This window comes from Aphis gossypii, unplaced genomic scaffold (assembly GCF_020184175.1).
Source record: "Aphis gossypii isolate Hap1 unplaced genomic scaffold, ASM2018417v2 Contig00423, whole genome shotgun sequence".
In the NCBI taxonomy this organism is placed as follows: domain Eukaryota; kingdom Metazoa; phylum Arthropoda; class Insecta; order Hemiptera; family Aphididae; genus Aphis; species Aphis gossypii.
The window spans coordinates 36,729-56,363 of NW_026083099.1; the positions used below are offsets into that span (position 1 = coordinate 36,729).

General features: G+C 28.0%; 2 protein-coding genes across 2 annotated transcripts; both read right to left on the reverse strand.

The window, feature by feature from the left end:
• Positions 1–3,298: 3,298 nt before the first annotated feature.
• Positions 3,299–5,899, reverse strand: LOC126554067 (uncharacterized). The gene is made up of 3 exons (XM_050209179.1): positions 5,604–5,899; positions 4,899–4,983; positions 3,299–3,859 (listed from the first exon to the last, which is right to left on the reverse strand). Exons 1-3 carry the CDS (start codon positions 5,897–5,899, stop codon positions 3,299–3,301), a joined length of 942 nt encoding a protein of 313 aa, XP_050065136.1.
• A 4,061-nt stretch (positions 5,900–9,960) lies between these two features.
• On the reverse strand, positions 9,961–13,469 carry LOC126554068 (uncharacterized). The gene is made up of 5 exons (XM_050209180.1): positions 13,334–13,469; positions 13,037–13,152; positions 12,821–12,952; positions 12,529–12,678; positions 9,961–12,327 (listed from the first exon to the last, which is right to left on the reverse strand). The coding sequence occupies exons 1-5, from the start codon at positions 13,467–13,469 to the stop codon at positions 9,961–9,963; spliced, it is 2,901 nt and encodes a 966-aa protein (XP_050065137.1).
• Between the last annotated feature and the right edge of the window lie 6,166 nt (positions 13,470–19,635).

Genomic DNA, 19,635 nt, shown 5'->3' on the forward strand with positions numbered 1-19,635 from the left:
TATTCTTGGGAAACATTCCAATTGCATTTTCATCAATAATACAAACTCTGAGTGTGGAAATGAAATAAACCTCTTAAGTGAAAACGAATGTTTAACTAGCCAAATTATTCAATGCTCTGAAATCATTCCTAAATCTGATGATGTCATATTGGAGTTAGAAGAAGATACAACACTAATTCAACCAGAAGGGCTTGACCTACTAAAACAATTTGAAATGTTTGTAAGTATAAAAATTAAAAATTAAAACCTTGATAATTAGCTAGGTGCTTCCTTATTAAAGTAAGAATCTTAAAATATTGTGTGAATAGTTTTCAAAAATTTTAATTTTATACCACAGGTTGATTCTAGTAATTCATTTGACCAACTTGAGTACGAAGCTGCTAAATATGTAGCTGGGTATGTCACAAATAAATTTTGTAATAAATACCCACATTTAATTAATACAGATGGAGATGATTCTTCTTGGATCGAACATATTTCTAGAGGTGGACTTAAAATTCCATCTAAACAACTAATGGAAACTGTAAAAACATTGGAAATAGAGTTTAAAAAACTACACAAAGATAATTTATCAAAAATAACTAATGTTATGAAATATTTAACTGACATTTTATGGTCTAAAGTATCCTCACAAAATATACCGAAAGATGTAATACAGTGTTTAGTAAGAACAAGAACATTTATACGATTAAATAATTTAAATTCTGCTCTATTATACACTAAAAAACCATGTAAAAATAAGAAGCTTATTAAGTTCTGTAATTAACACAATATATATATATATACTACATAATTACGTAAACAAAATTGTATTTACCTGTTGTTTTATTTTATTACTATGTACGACTTAATATTTTATAACTATTTTGTAATTGTATTTACACAATATTAAACGTTGATATTGAATATTGTTATTTGTTAAATATAAATTTGCAAAATATTTAAATATTTTATTAGATAGATAAAGAAATAGTGATAAGACTTATATTATCAAAAACCAATGAGAGATGGTGAACTACACTGAGGACAGGGAACGCGCGGTGGTTGTGCGCACAAATTAAGTTGTCATCATACCTATCTATTTTGTCATGTTTTAAACTGTGTATAATTGTTTATCGTTAAAAGAATAGTAGCGATTTTAATATTTACTATTATTCTTCGACAGCGTTTTTACAATATACTAAATAACAATATGTATAATTAATGTTTTAAAGTGTATACATCTTAAATAATTGTTTTATCGTTAGTTAAAATTGTAATGATGAGATATATTTCTTATACTCGTAATGTCTAAAACAAAAAATGCTGAATATGTTACTGGTACAGGTACGACGTCAATACTAACAGGGAATGGGTTACTTTCTAAATAAACTCCTTTTGTTAAAAACCGATTACATACTATACATCGTGTATAATATCAATAATCTTTAAACGCTTATATATATTTAAATCGAACAAACTGGTATATAGGATTGTAAATTCGAAAACCACCAGATCATTCATCATGATAACATGCACTGCTACACCACTTTTGGGTTCCTACATTTTGTATACACAGTTTAACTAATGTATAATTTCGAAGTGGATCGGTTAATATATTTAATACATAATCCTTTACCATAAATAATCTCCTACTAATCTAAAGGTTATTTCTGGGTTAGAACGATAATATTCTAAAGATTCTAGAACACTGTTGATTTTTCTATCCCGTGTATTGTTTGAAACGATTGAAGGCATACAGTAATTTATACTTTAAAAACAATTTTTAATGTATTCGTTTGAATCGTTCTATATATAACGTACACCTATCTGCCTATATTATTATTTTTTTTTTATAAAAATAATACACTAATGATATTATATACTTACATTGTGTTGTATTAGGATTTAATGAATTTCCATAATTATTAAGCAATAATAAAAAAAAGCATTTAAATAGGTTAAGATAACAATTGTGAAATAAAGTGTTGATAAACTTTTATATTTTAGCTAGCATAGTAATCAAACCATAGTAGTACGAAATGTAAATAAAATTTGTTATTAATCGGGTTAAAATAATAATTACATAAGTTAAGGTGTATGCAATGTAAGTTTAGTACCTATATAAGAGATATGGTAAAAGGGTCATTGGTGGTGATCGTGTGACTAGATTATTACTGGACGTCGCGTTCAAATAAAGTACTTTACGTTATTTTTGTTGTACTTTATTTCGGTTTACGTCCGAGTAATCGGAGTATACGACAATTGTTATTTTGTGAAGTTGAAATATTTGAAAAAAAAATTGAACTTTTCCGTGTGTGTTTGTGTTGAGCGTCGTGATGTGGTATGATATATTATTATAAGTTTGTGAGACCGTTGTTCAATGTTTACAATAAAATTGTTGATGTTTTTAAATAAGTTGTTGCATATTCAGCATTTACAATATTTTATACTACACACATTTATATTAATTGTAAGCATAAATATCACATTACGATCGGTGGGGACTGTCCATCGATCATTAAGGTAGGTACACACGTAGAGGAAATCCTCGAGTACAAATCCTCAATGCCATTCCTCAAGGAAATGCCTCGCAGCCACACGCGCGGGAATTAATCGAGGATTTTATTTGTTTTGATGATATTTTATTTTTTTTTTTTTTAGTCATCGTACATACTACTCACCCTACAACAGTTTATTGTTTATTAATTTAATATATATTAATTTAATTTAATAATTTAATATAATTAAGTTTATTAATTCGTATATTGTGTTGCATATTATTGTATACGTTTATTCGTCATGGAAAAATCAGATGATGATATTATGGCCACTATTGGTTGCTTGGTAGCAGTTAATTGCTTGAAAAAAACACGCGTAAAAAAGAGGGAAAGAAGTGTATGGGTGAAGGAATGGTTGTCAAAAAGAGCACAATACTCACATGTCAACCTGATAAACGAGCTCAGAATTTGCCCTAAAGACTGGCAAAATTATTTAAGGATGGACGAGGACACATACGTGAAATTACTGTCATTAGTCACCCCTTTTATCAAAAAAAATGATATGGTCATGAGACGAGCCATTTCACCCCATGAAAGGCTCACGGCGACTCTCAGGTTTTTGGCAACAGGAAGAAGTTACGCAGACTTGAAGTTTTCGACAATTATTTCCCCACAGGCTCTTAGTTGCATCATCCCAGAAACTTGTAATGCTATCTATCGAGTTCTAAACCAGGATTATTTAAAGGTAAAAAAAAATAATTAATTAATTTTTGTATATTTTGTTATAATTTATAAAAGTGCTAAAATAATTATTGAAATCACAAACTAGAATTAAAATGTCTGAATAAATCTGAAACTGATTTGGGTTGAGGTTCATCTTGTGGTACGCTTTGTTGATAGTTGTAGTATTCCTGATTTTGTATTGTTGATTGTTGTAATATTGGGCTGGGAGTTCCTGAAGAAGTGATTATTGAACTTATCGGAGAATGGTAGGCAATTTCTGTTGCCGTATTAAAAACTTTATGGTTCAGTGTTAAGCTACCCATTTCTGCTAGGAATAAAGTCTCATTTATGATCCTGTCAGCAAATAGCATTTGATCTTTTGGCAGGTCTCGTAGTTTCATGGCAATAGTTCTACCACTCATGTCAAAACGATCTTCTTTAATGGCAGGTTTTCTAAAATGATCTTTTACAGTCAGCAACACTTCATTTGCTAAAGCTTCTTGTTTTTCTACTTCAACTCTTTGTTTTTTTCGACGAATATTTAGTGGTGTTCGTTCCTGATCACTGGATTGTGCTTCATCATGAAATATATTTTCCTCACTTACCGCACTTAAAGTTGCAAGAGCCTGGGGCGTTTGTTCTTCATTATCACTGTCCTAAAATAAAAAAATACATATCGTTCTAATTCAATAATATATTGATGTTAAATAAAACAATTAGTATTGAAATACTTAAACATTTTTTTTATTATATTATTATAGATTCCTCGAACGGCCCAAGAATGGAAGGGTATTTCAAATGAATTTGACACAAAATGGAATTTTCCCCACTGCCTAGGAGCTATGGATGGAAAACATATTACCATTGTACCCCCTGCTGGAAGTGGGTCTAATTATTACAATTATAAAGGGAGGCATAGTATGGTTTTACTTGCTATAGCTGACGCCAACTATCAATTTATAATGTGTGATTTTGGTACAAATGGAAGAATTTCAGATGGTGGAGTTCTGAAAAACACGATATTTTATAAAAAACTTGAAAAAAATCTATTAAACATCCCTCAGCCTGATAGAATCAGAAACTCTGATATCAATGTGCCCTACGTTTTTGTTGTAGATGATGCTTTCCCTCTGACAGAAAACATGATGAAACCATTTAGACGAGCTCAATTAACTTCCGTCAACAGAAAGATATTTAACTACCGCTTGTCCCGAGCCAGACGCATTATTGAAAATGCATTCGGAATTTTGGTGGCTCGATTCAGAATATTTCATACAGCAATCAACTTGAAACCCGAACACATTGATTCCGTCGTTATGGCTTGCTGTGTACTACATAACTTTTTACTAAAAATGGTACCTAGTTAGTATGCTCCTCCAGAGTGCTTTGACCGTGAAAATACGAGTGAAGGCACAATTTTAACAGGATATGAAGCACAAAACGATCACACATATGGATTAAATAGAAGCAATTTAGGAAACCCACCTCCATCGGCCAAAGAGTTGCGTGAGGATTTTATGAAATATTTTGCTAATGAAGGTCAAGTTCCTTGGCAACAGGACTGTATTTGAAATTTTATTATTTTATTAAACTTATGTACTAACTAAATACTTATTGTAATATTAATCAAATAAAGTCTATACTATTTAAAATATGCCATTATTGTATGCCAATTCAATTAAAATTATAACTTACGTTTCCAAAAATACTGTTTTCATTATCAAAATCGTTTTCTAAACTGGAATGGGAAGTTCTTGGTGTATCTTGGTCACCCAGAAAACTAAATCAAAAAATTACAAGCGCAAAGGTAAATAGTCATTTTTGTAAGAAATGTTTTTGAAAATTTATTAAGATACTAATACTAGTAATAAAAAAGTAGAATTAAAAAGTATTAAAAATACTTTTAAAATACTATTGTTATTTACAAATACTCACAAAGTATTTGAATGGTACAAAAGTATTTTTTATTAATTTTATGCTATATTTTATAATATATATATATTATATTGTACATCAATATAGGTACCTATTATGTTACTACTTACTTACTATTGTGTTTTTTAAATTTTAAACATTGTTATTACCTAGGTACTTTTACTTAACAAAAACATAATATTAGTATATTTATTTTAATAGGTATCTTTTCAGACATTCAGTAAAATATGAAAGTAATCAGTATCCTATAAATGATATACTATAGGTATTAGTTACAGCAATATCAAACTTAAAAATTATATTAAAAAAATTGTATTTAAAATACCATTGAAATACATCAGTCTTTAAATACTAGTATTCAAATACTTGTATTCGAATACTTTACAAGACTGTAAACAGTGGTAAAATAATCTGCAAAATATATCTAATTAATTAATTTTGTAAAAGAAAATTGGACTTAGTTACCTCAACAATGAAAAGTACCACAATTTTGGTTTGTATACAGTGTCAGCCGACGCACCAGACTTAATGGATTGTTTTATTTTTTTGTTCTCTTTTCTGTAAGCGCTTCTGAGGTTGTTAATTTTTTTTATTACACTGTCTTTTGTGGCGTTTGATTCGATTTCTTGTTGTTTGTTGACCAGTTTCCCATATGCTGTATCTTTTTTATTCCTGTCATGGTATTCTTTTGACTTTACATTCCAAAGACAAGGCTCGCTTTCATATAACTTTATAAACTCTTCCGTGAATTCGCGGCTCATTTTCAAAGTTTGTTTAAAAGAAGTAAGTTTTTAAAACAAAAGTACCTACTTTTGTAGGCTTGTATTAAAATAAAAAAAACAAACAAAATAATTACGTCAAATGATAAGTGATAACAATAATTAATAACAAAGTAATAATAATGATATCGCACTAATCCTCAAGGCAGACCGCAAGTGTGCCACCACACGAATAACTTTTAACTGTACAGTCCGGCCCGCGCAGTTTTTCCTTTTGAAATTTCGAAAAGGATTTTTTGGACTGTGCGGGCCGACATAGGCCTCAAGGCTGACCCTATACACGTAGAGGAAATCCTCAAGGTTTGGACTGCGCAGTCCAAGCCTTGAGGATTTCCTCTACGTGTGTACCTACCTTTAGAGTAGAAATATAATGTACTTCATTACGATTTACATTGTCGGCAATAAAAGTATACAAAACACACGTTTATGTTATTATTCATATTAATAATACCTAGCATAAGTAAAAACATTAAATTAGATTTAAAATATTTTATATTTTATGTTTAATGATATATACTTACAATGATCTTTGAGAAGTTGAAATATTAAAAAAAAATGTTTCCGTGTGTCTTTGTGCTGAGCAGTTTGAGGTGAATGATATGATGTGACATAATTACTCTCGGTACTTTCTAAATAATACTAGGTCCTCTACTCGTATTTATATAAGTTCTCAATGTCGTACAGGGGATTAGTATTATTAATAATCATAATTTAGGTTTGATTTAGAGTGGATGGATCTCATTATAATAATTTACATATTTATGAAAATATAACATGTTGTTTCCGCTAAATGTGATAAAAAATCCTAATCCACGGAAACGCCCTGCTTTGCATATGTTTTATGTCAACGTTATGTTAATGTTAATGTTTATGTTAACGGTGTGTTTTATGTCAATATTTTTACGCGAATAACAATATTTCTACATGGTACATAATAATAATTATTCATATGAGTAGTGATATAATATACTATTAGTATATACCTACTATCAAGGTGACGTACTACAATATTCTTGTTATTGCAGGCGCTGCCCACTACTATTACTACCCACTAGGCAAAAAGAGTTCCAGAACATTCCAACAACATAGGTATTAATGTAACAAAAAAACGTTCTAAGCGAAATGTTTTAGTTCCATTTCAGAACTGTGTAGTAACCAGTGATAGTTACTGCACGCTTCTTTTACGACGAATGCACGTTCCGTCGTAGGTTGGAGAGTTGAGGTATATATAAGTTAACAATAAATTAATAAGACAATTGATACGTTTATTAACTTATAAAACAATAATGAAAAGGCTTTCGTTAGCGTAAGCACAAGTACTTAGCTACCGGAGAGCAAGTGACAACACTAACTTGGTCTAACTGACTCTTAGCTAACTCTAACTAACTCTAATTAAATCTATGATGAGGACTCATATTTATATGGAACATGCCGTGATGGAGAATCGGATGATCTACGTCTATGAAGTGGCGTGATGTGTCTAATCCAATCAGGAAACGGCATTAGTGGTCCGACTCGGTGGCATGATATAGTCATAGGCCACTGGACTGCGGAACTACGTTTTTATACTAAAAACGTCGGTTTACTACAACTGTATGGAAGTAACTTAATTTTGAATTATGGCCAAACAACAATACATAAATGTTAAATGATTAACATTCTTGTAACGTCCGATAAAATCGGTACAAGAACAATGTATTAAAGTATAAAAAAAAAACGTTTTATAAAAATACTTTAGTATCGATTTAGAACTGTAACAAAGTAACTTAAATTTTAATTGTATCAGAAAATCGATACATTATTGTTAAATTTGAAACATTTTTGGAAGTTCTGATAGAAACGTTATATGAACAATATTTTAAAACAAATAAGTAAAAACTAAAATGTAAACAGGATTTTGATGTTTCCAAAACGTTTTAAATAAACATAACAGATTTTATTTATAGAACATGTGATAAGCCGATAACGATTATTATTATAATAGGTATTAAGATGGTTATTGTTATTACAAATAATTTACAATCGTCCATAACCGTCGTATCCATAGTCTATAGCTATTTCACTATTTGTTCACTATTTGCATTTTGCTATTTACGCGTTCTTGTCGTGTGCACTATTGCAACACCGTTGTATGTAATATATTATATTATCATCAACCCATCGTGCGACCATACGCTGCAAATATATAATAATATGGATGACTCCACGACCAAGCAACACCAACAAAAGTATGATCACTAAAAAGGTATGTATTTTATTAGCTATATGTTATTATTATTTGTTAGAAATAACTGGTTTTACTTTTTTGCTATGTCCACTGTCCAGCTATAATAGTATATATAGGTATCATAACAACTAATACTATGTGTTTAATGTACCTAAGTTTATAATATATTATGAACAAAGCATTATTTATTAGGACCAAGCATTGAAAACATCTCAAATATGATAGCTATTTCCTAAGAAAAGACCCACTTATACAATACAATTTCAATCCTCTGTTAACGATAACTATAATATTAATGTTAGTAGAAATTTTACATAATTAACATCATACTAGGTAATTGTATAATTTTAGTTCTAGAAACCATTCATTTTGTATTAAACACAAAAAAAAAAAAATATAAAATACATTGTTTTAAAAGATATTTATATAGCTTTCCAACACAAATACCTACACAATTAATCATGGACAGCGTTAGATTTATTCATGTATTTATCTATATTCTAGGTATATATATTTAGTATTTAACCTGTGCAGTGTAGAAATCTACTGTATGGTAAAATATTTTTTTTTAAATTACAGCTAATTCTATATCTTTCCCTCTATCTTTAATATTCAATATTTGTAAAAATAAGTAAGTGAATTTCCAAGCTCGTTTAAAGAATCAATTATTGTTATTCCAATTTTTAAAAAAGAGGATAAAAATAAATGTTCTATTTATCAACCTATACGTTTAACTCTTACGATATCCAAGTTATTCAAAAATGTTTAAAGATAATAGGAGATTAAAATTCCTCAATAAGCATAATATTTTTTGACAAAAACCATTTTGTCCATAGGCGTGCACACAGGTTCAGGGTGTTTCTGGTCACCCCCTGACATTAAAATTGGGGCCCAAAATGTAAGTCTTATAGCATATATATGGGCCCGTAATAATTTATTAAAACATGTATTATGTACATGTCTTGCTAAGATAGGGCCCAAAGATATTGTAGGACCGCCCCCCCCTGAAATGCAGGTCTGTGCACGCCTCTGAATATGTCAATACTTACAATGCATTATATGACACTACTAAATTTATTCATGAAAATATTGATGATTAAAAAAATGTACTTGATATTTTACTAAAAAAATTGTACTTATGTGGTATTTATATATTATATATGAACTACAAATGTAAGTATCAATTCCATATTAGTATTTACTACAGTACGTATTGTATTTATAGTATATTTTATTATAAGTACATAAACGGTATGTTTTAATATTATATATTATAATTTTAATACATAATTAATTATATATTAGAATTATTATTAATAAGGGCATAAGGCGGTATATATAATCTATATATGTAATAATATTTATATCATATTTTGTTTGTTATGTATATAGACTTGGGTTATTGGATATTTTACAAATGAAGATGATAATACAGTTGAGTCCATTCAAAACCATAGTCATTATACAAATAATAATTATTCAGTAGTACCATCGATATGGTTAACTTACAATGACGGTAATTATATGTGCAAATGGCCAACAAAAAAATCAACAAATATTTCAAACCTTGTTAAAATGTACAAAGATATAACCAAAGATTTTAGCTACCATTTGTTTTACCTTGCAAACAATATTTTTTATGGCAAGTATATTATTTATAATTATAATTTAATTTAACTTTATTTCACACACACACACACACATGCATACAAATTATAACAATCAGCGCCGGATTGAGAGTTTTCGGCCCACCGAGATTTTATATTTCTATCGGGTTTATATATATATATATATAAACTTTATAATTTACTTTTTATTACAATTTCAACAACTTCATCAAATCCTGGCTTTTATTAGATATTAAGTCAATAACATCTTCATTATTAATAGTTTGAAGTAAGTCTTTTTCAACAGACATTAAAAGAAATGTCTCTAATTTTGGTTGAGAAAGACAATTTCTTAAGCGGTTAAGAATATATTTAAGTTTTGAAAAAGTAGTTTCGCACCTAATTTGTGTACAAGAAAGTGTCAATACAAATTTATAAACTATATAAAGATGAGAATAAGCTGAAGAATGTAAGTTGTATTTGTGTAATACAGCATATACACACCTAATACAATTTTGACAAGCATTTCCTTTACCTTTTTCTGTACATATAGTATTTTCATCACTTTCAATTAAAATTTCATTTTCTTCATCACTCAGTTCTTCCATTAAATTTGAACCAGAAGCAATTTTTTTCAGTCTTGGCCATTTTAAAATAAAATCTTTAAGTTCAGTTTGAATACTGCCAGCTGTTATTTCAGGTTTGAATTTCTGAATTTTTTTACTTAAAAATTCAAATGCTATAGTGGGTAAATTAGTATTAATGAAATATTGTGGATTTAAGTAGGATATATCTTCATATAATTTGCCATGAGTATTAAATCGTTTTTCCAAACTGCTAATTATTTGATCATAAATTACATTGTAAACATTTATTTCATATTTTAATTTTGGATCTGTTTGAGGTTGGTCATTTGTATTTTCTCCGGACATCTTTTTCTTTTTCAGAATTCTTTTAACTGGAAATGTAGTTGCAACTTCTAAGTTTAAATCTTCTAGTTTTGAATTGGCCCATGTGATAAATTTATTTGTTACTTCAAGTATAGTATCAAATTTTCGTGACTGGGAATTAAGAGTATTTAAAGTACATTTAATCATATTATAAGCTTGAATAACATTCATACCTTTACTCTGGAGGTATAACGAAACTGGTGTTGTAGATGAAAATATTTGAAGATAAATATTTGCAGTTAATACAGTTTCATACTTAAGAAGTGAATCTCTATACATTTGAGCTTTAAATCTTATCTCTTGATTAAATTTATCACTCAAATAAATGTCATTAAGAGTCTGTATAATATCTACAAACAAAGCCTCTTTAGGAAATGAATATAATCCAAAAACTTTTGTCAAACACCTATCTTTAGACCACCAACGTGTATCACCAATATTTGAAATAAACTTATATTTACTATTCCCCTCCCACTTATTCATTCGAAGGTACGATTCTCTAACGAATACTGCAATAGAGTTTAATAAACCGAATAAATAAGTACATTCACAAGTAACGTTAGATGTATCAATCATTACCAGATTGAGCACATGAGCATAACACCATACATGGATTTGGTCTGGACTTACTTTATTTAGCCATGCTGAAAAACCATTATACCGTCCACGCATGTTACTCGCACCATCAGTCGAACTTCCAACACATTTTGTAACATCCAAGTTCATATCTTCCAATACTTTACATAATAGATCACATAGATTTTTACCAGTACCACATTTACAGTTCACTAATGCTATTAAACGTTCTTGTACGTCATCTGTAACAAATCTAACAACAATAGCTAATTGGTCATGAACGTTTATATCCTGTGTTGAATCAATTTGAACACTAAAAAATTCAGATTTCTTAATAATTTCTGAAAGGTTTTTCTTTAATAAAACACTAATTGCATCTATAACATAATCTGCAGTAGTTTTTGATAAAAAGGTAACAAATTTACCAGGACGTCCAGCATGTACAGCTTCTTTTCTGGATTCATACAACTTCTGACTTTGCATAACTGCCTTGTCTACATGTTCTTTTAACAATGGGTCATAATTTGCTAATAATAATATAATTTCTAAGAAATTTCCATGGTCTAGTGATAAATCATTTAAAGTATAAGCAGCCTCTGCATTTTTTGCACCCCTGTAACTGAGTCCACGTTTTCCAATTAATTTGATTGTATCAATAAGTCTTTGCAAAACTGATCTTCTTCTTTCATTTTCAAATCGTCTGACAGTATCAAGTCTTGATCGGATATCATTGGAGTTTATAAAAAGTAAAAATGCTTCACTACTATTTTCATGACTAACGGATTTTTCATGTTCTTTAATTCGAGTATATGGGTTAGTACTTGAAAGTGCGGAACATCCTACTGTGAAGCGGTTGTCTTCTTTTCCAAAAGCCAAACAGAAAGAACAAAACAATGTATTATTTTCTTTACAGTAACTTAACCACTCTCTCTTAAATGCAACATTGTTGTGTACACTGTAGTATACTTTATTTGGGTTGAATAAAATGTTTTCAAACGGTTGTATAGGATGAGATTTAAAAAAGTTGTGTAGGTTTTTATCTTCAGGTTTCTTAAAAATATTAATATCAATTATTTCTGTTGAAACAATTATTTCATTATCTGTGTCAGTAATCTAAAACAGAACAATAAATTCCTAAGTTAAGTTCTCCCAACATAAATTGTTCAATGTAAGAGCAATTTGAAAGACTGATTTTCTTAAAATTAAGAAATAAAATAAAATATTAAATTAATTTATACTATTATACTGTACCGATGAGTTATCAAGAAGTGGCAAGTTACCAATGGGTACATATTCCATTTTATCATCTACCAATTGTCTACTTTCTATTTCCTGACATTCCTGTAAAATTGATTTTGATAAATTATCTAGTTTTGATTCCTTATTATCTGTGTCAGTAATCTAAAACAGAACAATAAATCCCTAAGTTAAGTTCTCCCAACATAAATTGTTCAGTGTAAGAGCAATTTGAAAGACTAATTTTCTTAAAATTAAGAAACAAAATAAAATATTAAATTAATTTATACTATTATACTGTACCTACCGATGAGTTATCAAGTAGTGGCAAGTTACCAGTGGATACAGATTCCATTTCATCATCTACCAATTTTCTACTATCTGTGTCCTGATGACATTCCTGTAAAATTGATATTGATAAATTATCTAGTTTTGATTTCTTAGTAAATAAATACAAAATATTAGGTAAATTACATTACTAAAACAAAAAATGTAATTGAATGTATTTATACTAAATACGAACCGTGGGTAAAAAAGATTCTTGAATTTGAGGAATCTGTGCATTTTGAGACTTTAACTCAATAATTTTTGATTTTTCATTACAATCTGAAGATGGAGATGAAATCATGCTTTTATTAACTGTATTTTGAAAAAAATATAATAAATTATTATAATTTTATAAATAATAAATAAAAACTATTTACTATAGGTACCTACTGGCTACTATATTATGCATTTATTTAAATAAATATAAAAGATGAAATATTTAAAATAATAAATTAATTGATTAGTTTATTAATAATTAACTAAATAAACTTACCTTTTTGGGGAGGTCTAAGAAATGATATTTTTGTTTGTTTGGGATCACTCCCTGCAGCTTTTAGTTCAGCACGCCGTTTCATTCGTAACTTTTCAGCTCCACCTTTTAATTTATTTTTTCTTTTTTCTTTATCCATGATAAGCGCAGTCTTAACTAATTTTTAAATGCAATTATTGCAAATACGTAAATGAGAATATTGCACAATTTTCCCAAAATAAAAAATATTATAGTGCGTACCTACCTATATTACCTATACTAGTATTATAGTCGTATATTAGTATATATTTAGTACGGCGAACAAAATATTTTAATGTTAAGACGCACTAAACCACAATAAACATAAAAACATGTAACCTTTTTGATTCAGGACTGTGTAGTGTGTAGTCGATGTAGAAAAAACTAAATTATCATTTATCAAGTTATTTCAAATAACTAATAAGTAATAAGTCAATAAGTAATAATAATGTAAAATGTAAACTTGTGTGTTGTGTAGAAGAGTACGTAGTATGTGTGAGTTCCATGAATTGTTGCCCGTTGGTCGTTGGACGATATTACGATAATTGTGGGAAAACCCATACAATAATACGGTCAATTGGAATTATATTTATTTTTATAAACATGCTGGCAGGACGCAGCACACAACTAGTACTATATTTACTTGGTACATATATGGTATAATATGGTATTATCAATTGACAATTTTATTCTTGAGAATCAAATAACCAATACACTATACATCAGTATTATACATTAATACAGCTGACGCAATTATTGTTTAAACCGTGTATTTGGATCTATATTTTAATTTTACTATATCACTATATAGAAATACTAGAATACTTTGGTCCAAAAATAATAACGGCCCAAATTTTACGCGGCCCACCGAGATTTTCTCGGTAGCTCGCCGGTTCAATCCGGGCCTGAATTAACAATGTAAGCCTACTGTAAGAGGTAGGTATATAGCAACAGTGAGACATCATAAATTATTTTCAAACTTTTAATATTTTAATTTTAATTCAATTGTTTTAAGTTTTATTTTATCTAGGTAAAATATTAATTTAAATATGTAGGTATTAAAATATATATATAAAAAAAATAGAAAACTTTTAAGTTTTATAATTTATGCCATTCTCAACAATCTTTAGATTCAGATAATTATATTATATAGTAAAATACTATTGTCTCACTCTTCACTTTCATACAACTTTTCTAAAAATACATTATTCTCCCTTGTGCATTAAACATTATAATAATCTTATTTATAAAATGTATAACATAGGTACACTATAATATATTACGTACAAAAAAATTGATAAGGAACTACATGATTTGTATACATATTGTTTTACTGTGCCTTTGTCAGTCACTGTGACCATCTTTTCTCAACTAAATGTATATTTTTGTTAATTTTAATAGATTCTTTTGGAGATGCTACAAATAAATTGCAACATATTTTAAACTCTTCAGATTCTGAATCAAACAATGTCGACCGTTTAGGTCGTGGAAAGAGAAAAAAAATTAGTTCAAGTTCTGTAAGATCATTGTTTGAAACTGGAGTTGATGCCGATGAATCATCAGATGATGATAGCCTCGCAGTCGGTTATACTATTGTAAGTATTATTATTATTTATATAAGTAGTATTTTAATTTTTACATTTTTTTATTTTAATTTGCTTTTTACTCATAGGAAAACATTGGAACTCAGGAAATGAAAAAAACGCCATCCAGATCATTAACAAAATTGAATGGACATCATTACACTTCAAATAATTCTTCTATCACAGATAACAACCTGCCTATTGTATGAGTCTTATTTAATGTTAATTGACTTTTAATTGAAATACCTACATATTCATAATTTATTTTCTAGGGTATTGACAAAAATCTATTCAAACGTCCATATGATTCAAGTCTTAGTAATTGTCCTACTACGTATGTTAATATGGATAGTAATAATTTAACAGTTACAACAGTTACTCCTGCTATTTTGCCTGTATTGAATACTATTAGTGACATACCATCTATCCAAGGAAACAAACATTCATACGATTATAATAATCGTAGTGTTTGTAGTTTATATGCTGGCATGGACAATAATAATTTAACAGATACAACAGTTACTCCAGAAATTTTGCCTGTTAGTGACATATCTAGCCAAGGAAGAAAACGCTCTTATGATCACTCTAGTCTTAATTTTAGTAATTATAGCATGGATAATAATAATTTAACATCAACTGTTATTTCTGATTTGAATCCTAGAACTGCAATAGACCAAGGTAACTACTTTCAATTAGCCCATTATGGTTACCATTATAAGATTTATTACAGATGAAAAATATTTTAACTTTTTATTGATATTGTAATAATATGACTTCATATTATATTTTAGCTTGGTTCATTTAAAATACTGATTTTGTAATTTTCAAATCCAATTTCATAGATAATTTAAGAACTTTATTAGAAGATATTAGATCACATTTGATGGCTAACCAAATGATGGGTGATAGACTATGGAATAAATTGAATAATTTGGAAACAGAAATAAAAAATTTAAAATCACTAGCAACATTTCAATCTGCAGCTATATTTTCAAATGATAGTAATGAGGATCAAGAATTTATGAAACAATTTCCTATTTCTAGTGAACAAACATTAGAATTCTGTGGGAATATTCTTAAAACTGATGAAAGAGTTAAAGACAAATTGGTATAGTGTTATACTGTTATCCAACTTTATTTTTTTATAATCATATCTAAATAGTTGTTTCTGTAGGTATATCATTAAATTTTTATTATAAAAAATTTTATTAATAGGGAAATTTATTTCGTTCCATTGGTGGAGTTGATTATAAAAGTCATTCTAGGAGAATTTTTTCCAAACTGTTTACAAATGAATTTGCTATACATTGTAGTTGGACTGGTAGAGGTTTTGGGAAAAATGTTACTTGTGTGAAAATTAAAGGAAGACAAATTATATCCATCATGCAAGGTATATTTTAAAACAATATATTATATAGTCATTTTTATTCATAAAATAAATAAAACTTTAATTTAGATGTTATAAAAAGTACTCACAAATGTACTGACACAGAATTTGAAATTTGTCTTCAAACGTGGTTCAAATCTGCGAATACTAGATTTAGCCGAGAGTAATTATTTATTAACTCTCCCTTGTATATATACAATAATATAAATATTATAGTGGTAATTATAATATAATAAAAATTATAAACTATTAATACTATGACAATAAAAATCAAAAATAAAACTTTTAGTGTTACAGAATCAACCACTTATCAAAAGACAAAAGAATATAGGATTAATTTCTAACCGTCAGTTTCATAGGCGTGTTGAAACTGAAAAAAGACATTTTCAGTTTTCACATTTATCTAAAGTTGTAAAAAATCAAGAAACTAAATGTTCAAAGGACCTCCCTTTGATGGAAAAAGATAATTCCAATAACATAACCGAAACAATTATTTCAGGAGATAATATTATTTCCAGTACTATGGCTGTAAGTAAAATATGTATAATTTTATAAATATATTTTTATTTTAACTATCATCGGACTTGGGGCAGTTTTGAAATTAAACTGTAAATAACTTTAAGATTAATTAATCTAGATGTATTTTCATTGCAACATTTTTTTTTGTTAAGTTTGGTTCTTTAATTTTTGTTGGATTTGAACCATACATTTTTTTATTGTTTAAGGTGGGAACAATAATGGGGAATCTTCTATCAACATTTCTAATGTTAGCTATGAAAAGAAAATCTTTTATGAATTTAAAACTGAAAAATAGTTTGAAAATTGTCAAAAATTAAACTTTATATCTTGCTTTATATGCATATAAAAAGGGGTCTAAAAGCTTGAACAATTAATAAAAGTTTCCTCATAACTTGTTATAATATCAATTTTGATACAATGAAGATTTGTACAAAATTAGTCAATATCACGAAAATTTGGAACTCATTTTTTGGTTACAAATTTATAAAATATTAAATTTCTATTGCTAGAGATTGGAAATTTAAAACGATATTTCTCATCAGTGGGTAATATTAATATAACCAAATAATATAAAAATATATATAAGCACAGTTTTTATTATAGTAATTTTAAGTTGAAACATGGGCAAAATTAGATGTTTTAACGGAAATTAACAATATTCGTTATTTCATTACTATTAGTAAAATAAATTACTTAAAAACTTAAATAAATATTGAACATAAAATTAATTAGTAAGAATTAATAACTACGTTTAAAATGTTATACTGTGACACTACCAAAGTGGTTTTAAATATTTTTAAGATTACAACACAATAATTGTTTTACATAAATTAATTTATAAGAGATGACCGGTGGTGGTATAACTAAAAGATAATATATTTGCCGCCCCGTTTGATGATACTAATATGCTTTAAATACAAATAATAAGCGTTTATTTCAAAAATATTTTTTTTTTAGGAATTGTTAACTGCTAAAAATGCTCTACAAATCGTGACTTCTGATCATTGTGCACCACCAATTAAGACAAGCACTAGCACAACATCTGTATTTTCCATTGAACAAATTGAAAAAAACATTTGTGATTGGAAAATTGTTCATGGTGTAACCAGAAATTGTGCAAATGATGTATTGAAAATTTTTAAAAATTCTGGAATTAATATTACCCAGGATATCAGAAACATTCTTAATACACCAAAAAATCAACAAATCACAGAGATAGAAAATGGTACTTACTTAAACTTAGGTATTTTATTTATAATTAAACCACATTTAGAAAACATTATTCAGTTATTACCTTATAATATAACTCTTAAACTGAGTTTTAATATTGATGGGATTCCATTAGCTAAAAGTTCCAAAACACAATTTTGGCCAATTTTACTATCAATTTTAAATGTTCCAATACTTTCAAATACTATTTTCCCTGTAGGTATATTTCATAGTTTCAGTGGAAAACCAAAAGATTTAAATCAGTTTTTAAAACCTTTTTAGATGAATTAAAAATACTATTAATAAATGGTATAATTATTGAAGATAAGCAAATTAACTTTGATTTATGTCAAATTGTGTGCGATGCACCCGCAAAAAGCTTTTGTTAAATGTTAAAAATTTTAATGGTTATTATGGTTGCAATTCGTGTGAGGTCAAAGGCAAATCATCAGACTCTAAAATGTGTTTTTTAAGTACCAACGCTGCTTTACGAACCAATGAATCATTTAGAAATAAAACTAATAAGGAATACCATAAGGATGATGCTGATTCTCTTATTGTACAACTCCCAATAAATATTACTGATGTTGTTGTTTTAGATCCAATGCACTGTGTTTTCTTAGGTGTTATGAAACGTTTATTAGAGTTCTGGATGAAAGGTAGAATAGGCGACAGGTCAATGCGTATTTCAGAAGAAAATAAAATTTATTTAAACAAAAAGCTTATAAAATTAAGAACTGTTGTACCCACAGAGTTTGCAAGATTACCTAGAACATTAGACGATCTTCCTCATTTTAAAGCTACAGAATATAGAGAAATTTTATTATATACAGGCGTGATTGTTTTAAAAGGTTCTATAAAAAATTCCCATTATAATCACTTTTTACTATTGTCTGTTGCTATTTGTATACTGTCATCTGATAAATGTATTTCTTTAAATTCCATTGCTTATGATTTGCTTATTAAATTTGTTAACAAGTTTGCTCTATTATATGGACCTGAATATTCCAATTACAATGTTCATAGTTTGATACATTTACCATATTTTGTAAGGATACATGGTCCTTTACATACTTTTAGTGCGTTTAAGTATGAAAATTACTTACAGCAATTAAAAAAATTTATGAAATGTGGCCGATTCCCGCTGTCTGAGGTTTATAATCGTATAATGGAATCTAGAATAAATATCCCGGAAAAATACAAAAATATTGCTTCTCAAAGCTGTGCTATTAAAACATATAAAATTGAGGAAAAACTTTCGAATTTTAAATTAATTTACTATAGACAAATAATTTTAAATGACTCTAATTATGTACTTAGTCCTAACACACCAAAAGATCAATATATCATTTTGGAAAACAATGATATTGTTGTTATTTAATCAATTCATCGAAGTTATTTTAATAACATATTTAAATTAACTGTTACAAAGTTTTTTAATGTAAAAAGCTTATTTACACAACCAATAATGTCAAATATTGTAGGCATTTATTTAATTGACCATTCATTAAAATCAGAGCCATTTGATATTATACTAAACAACTTTAAATACAAATGGTTTTTTGTAAAACTGTGTGATAATCAGGGTA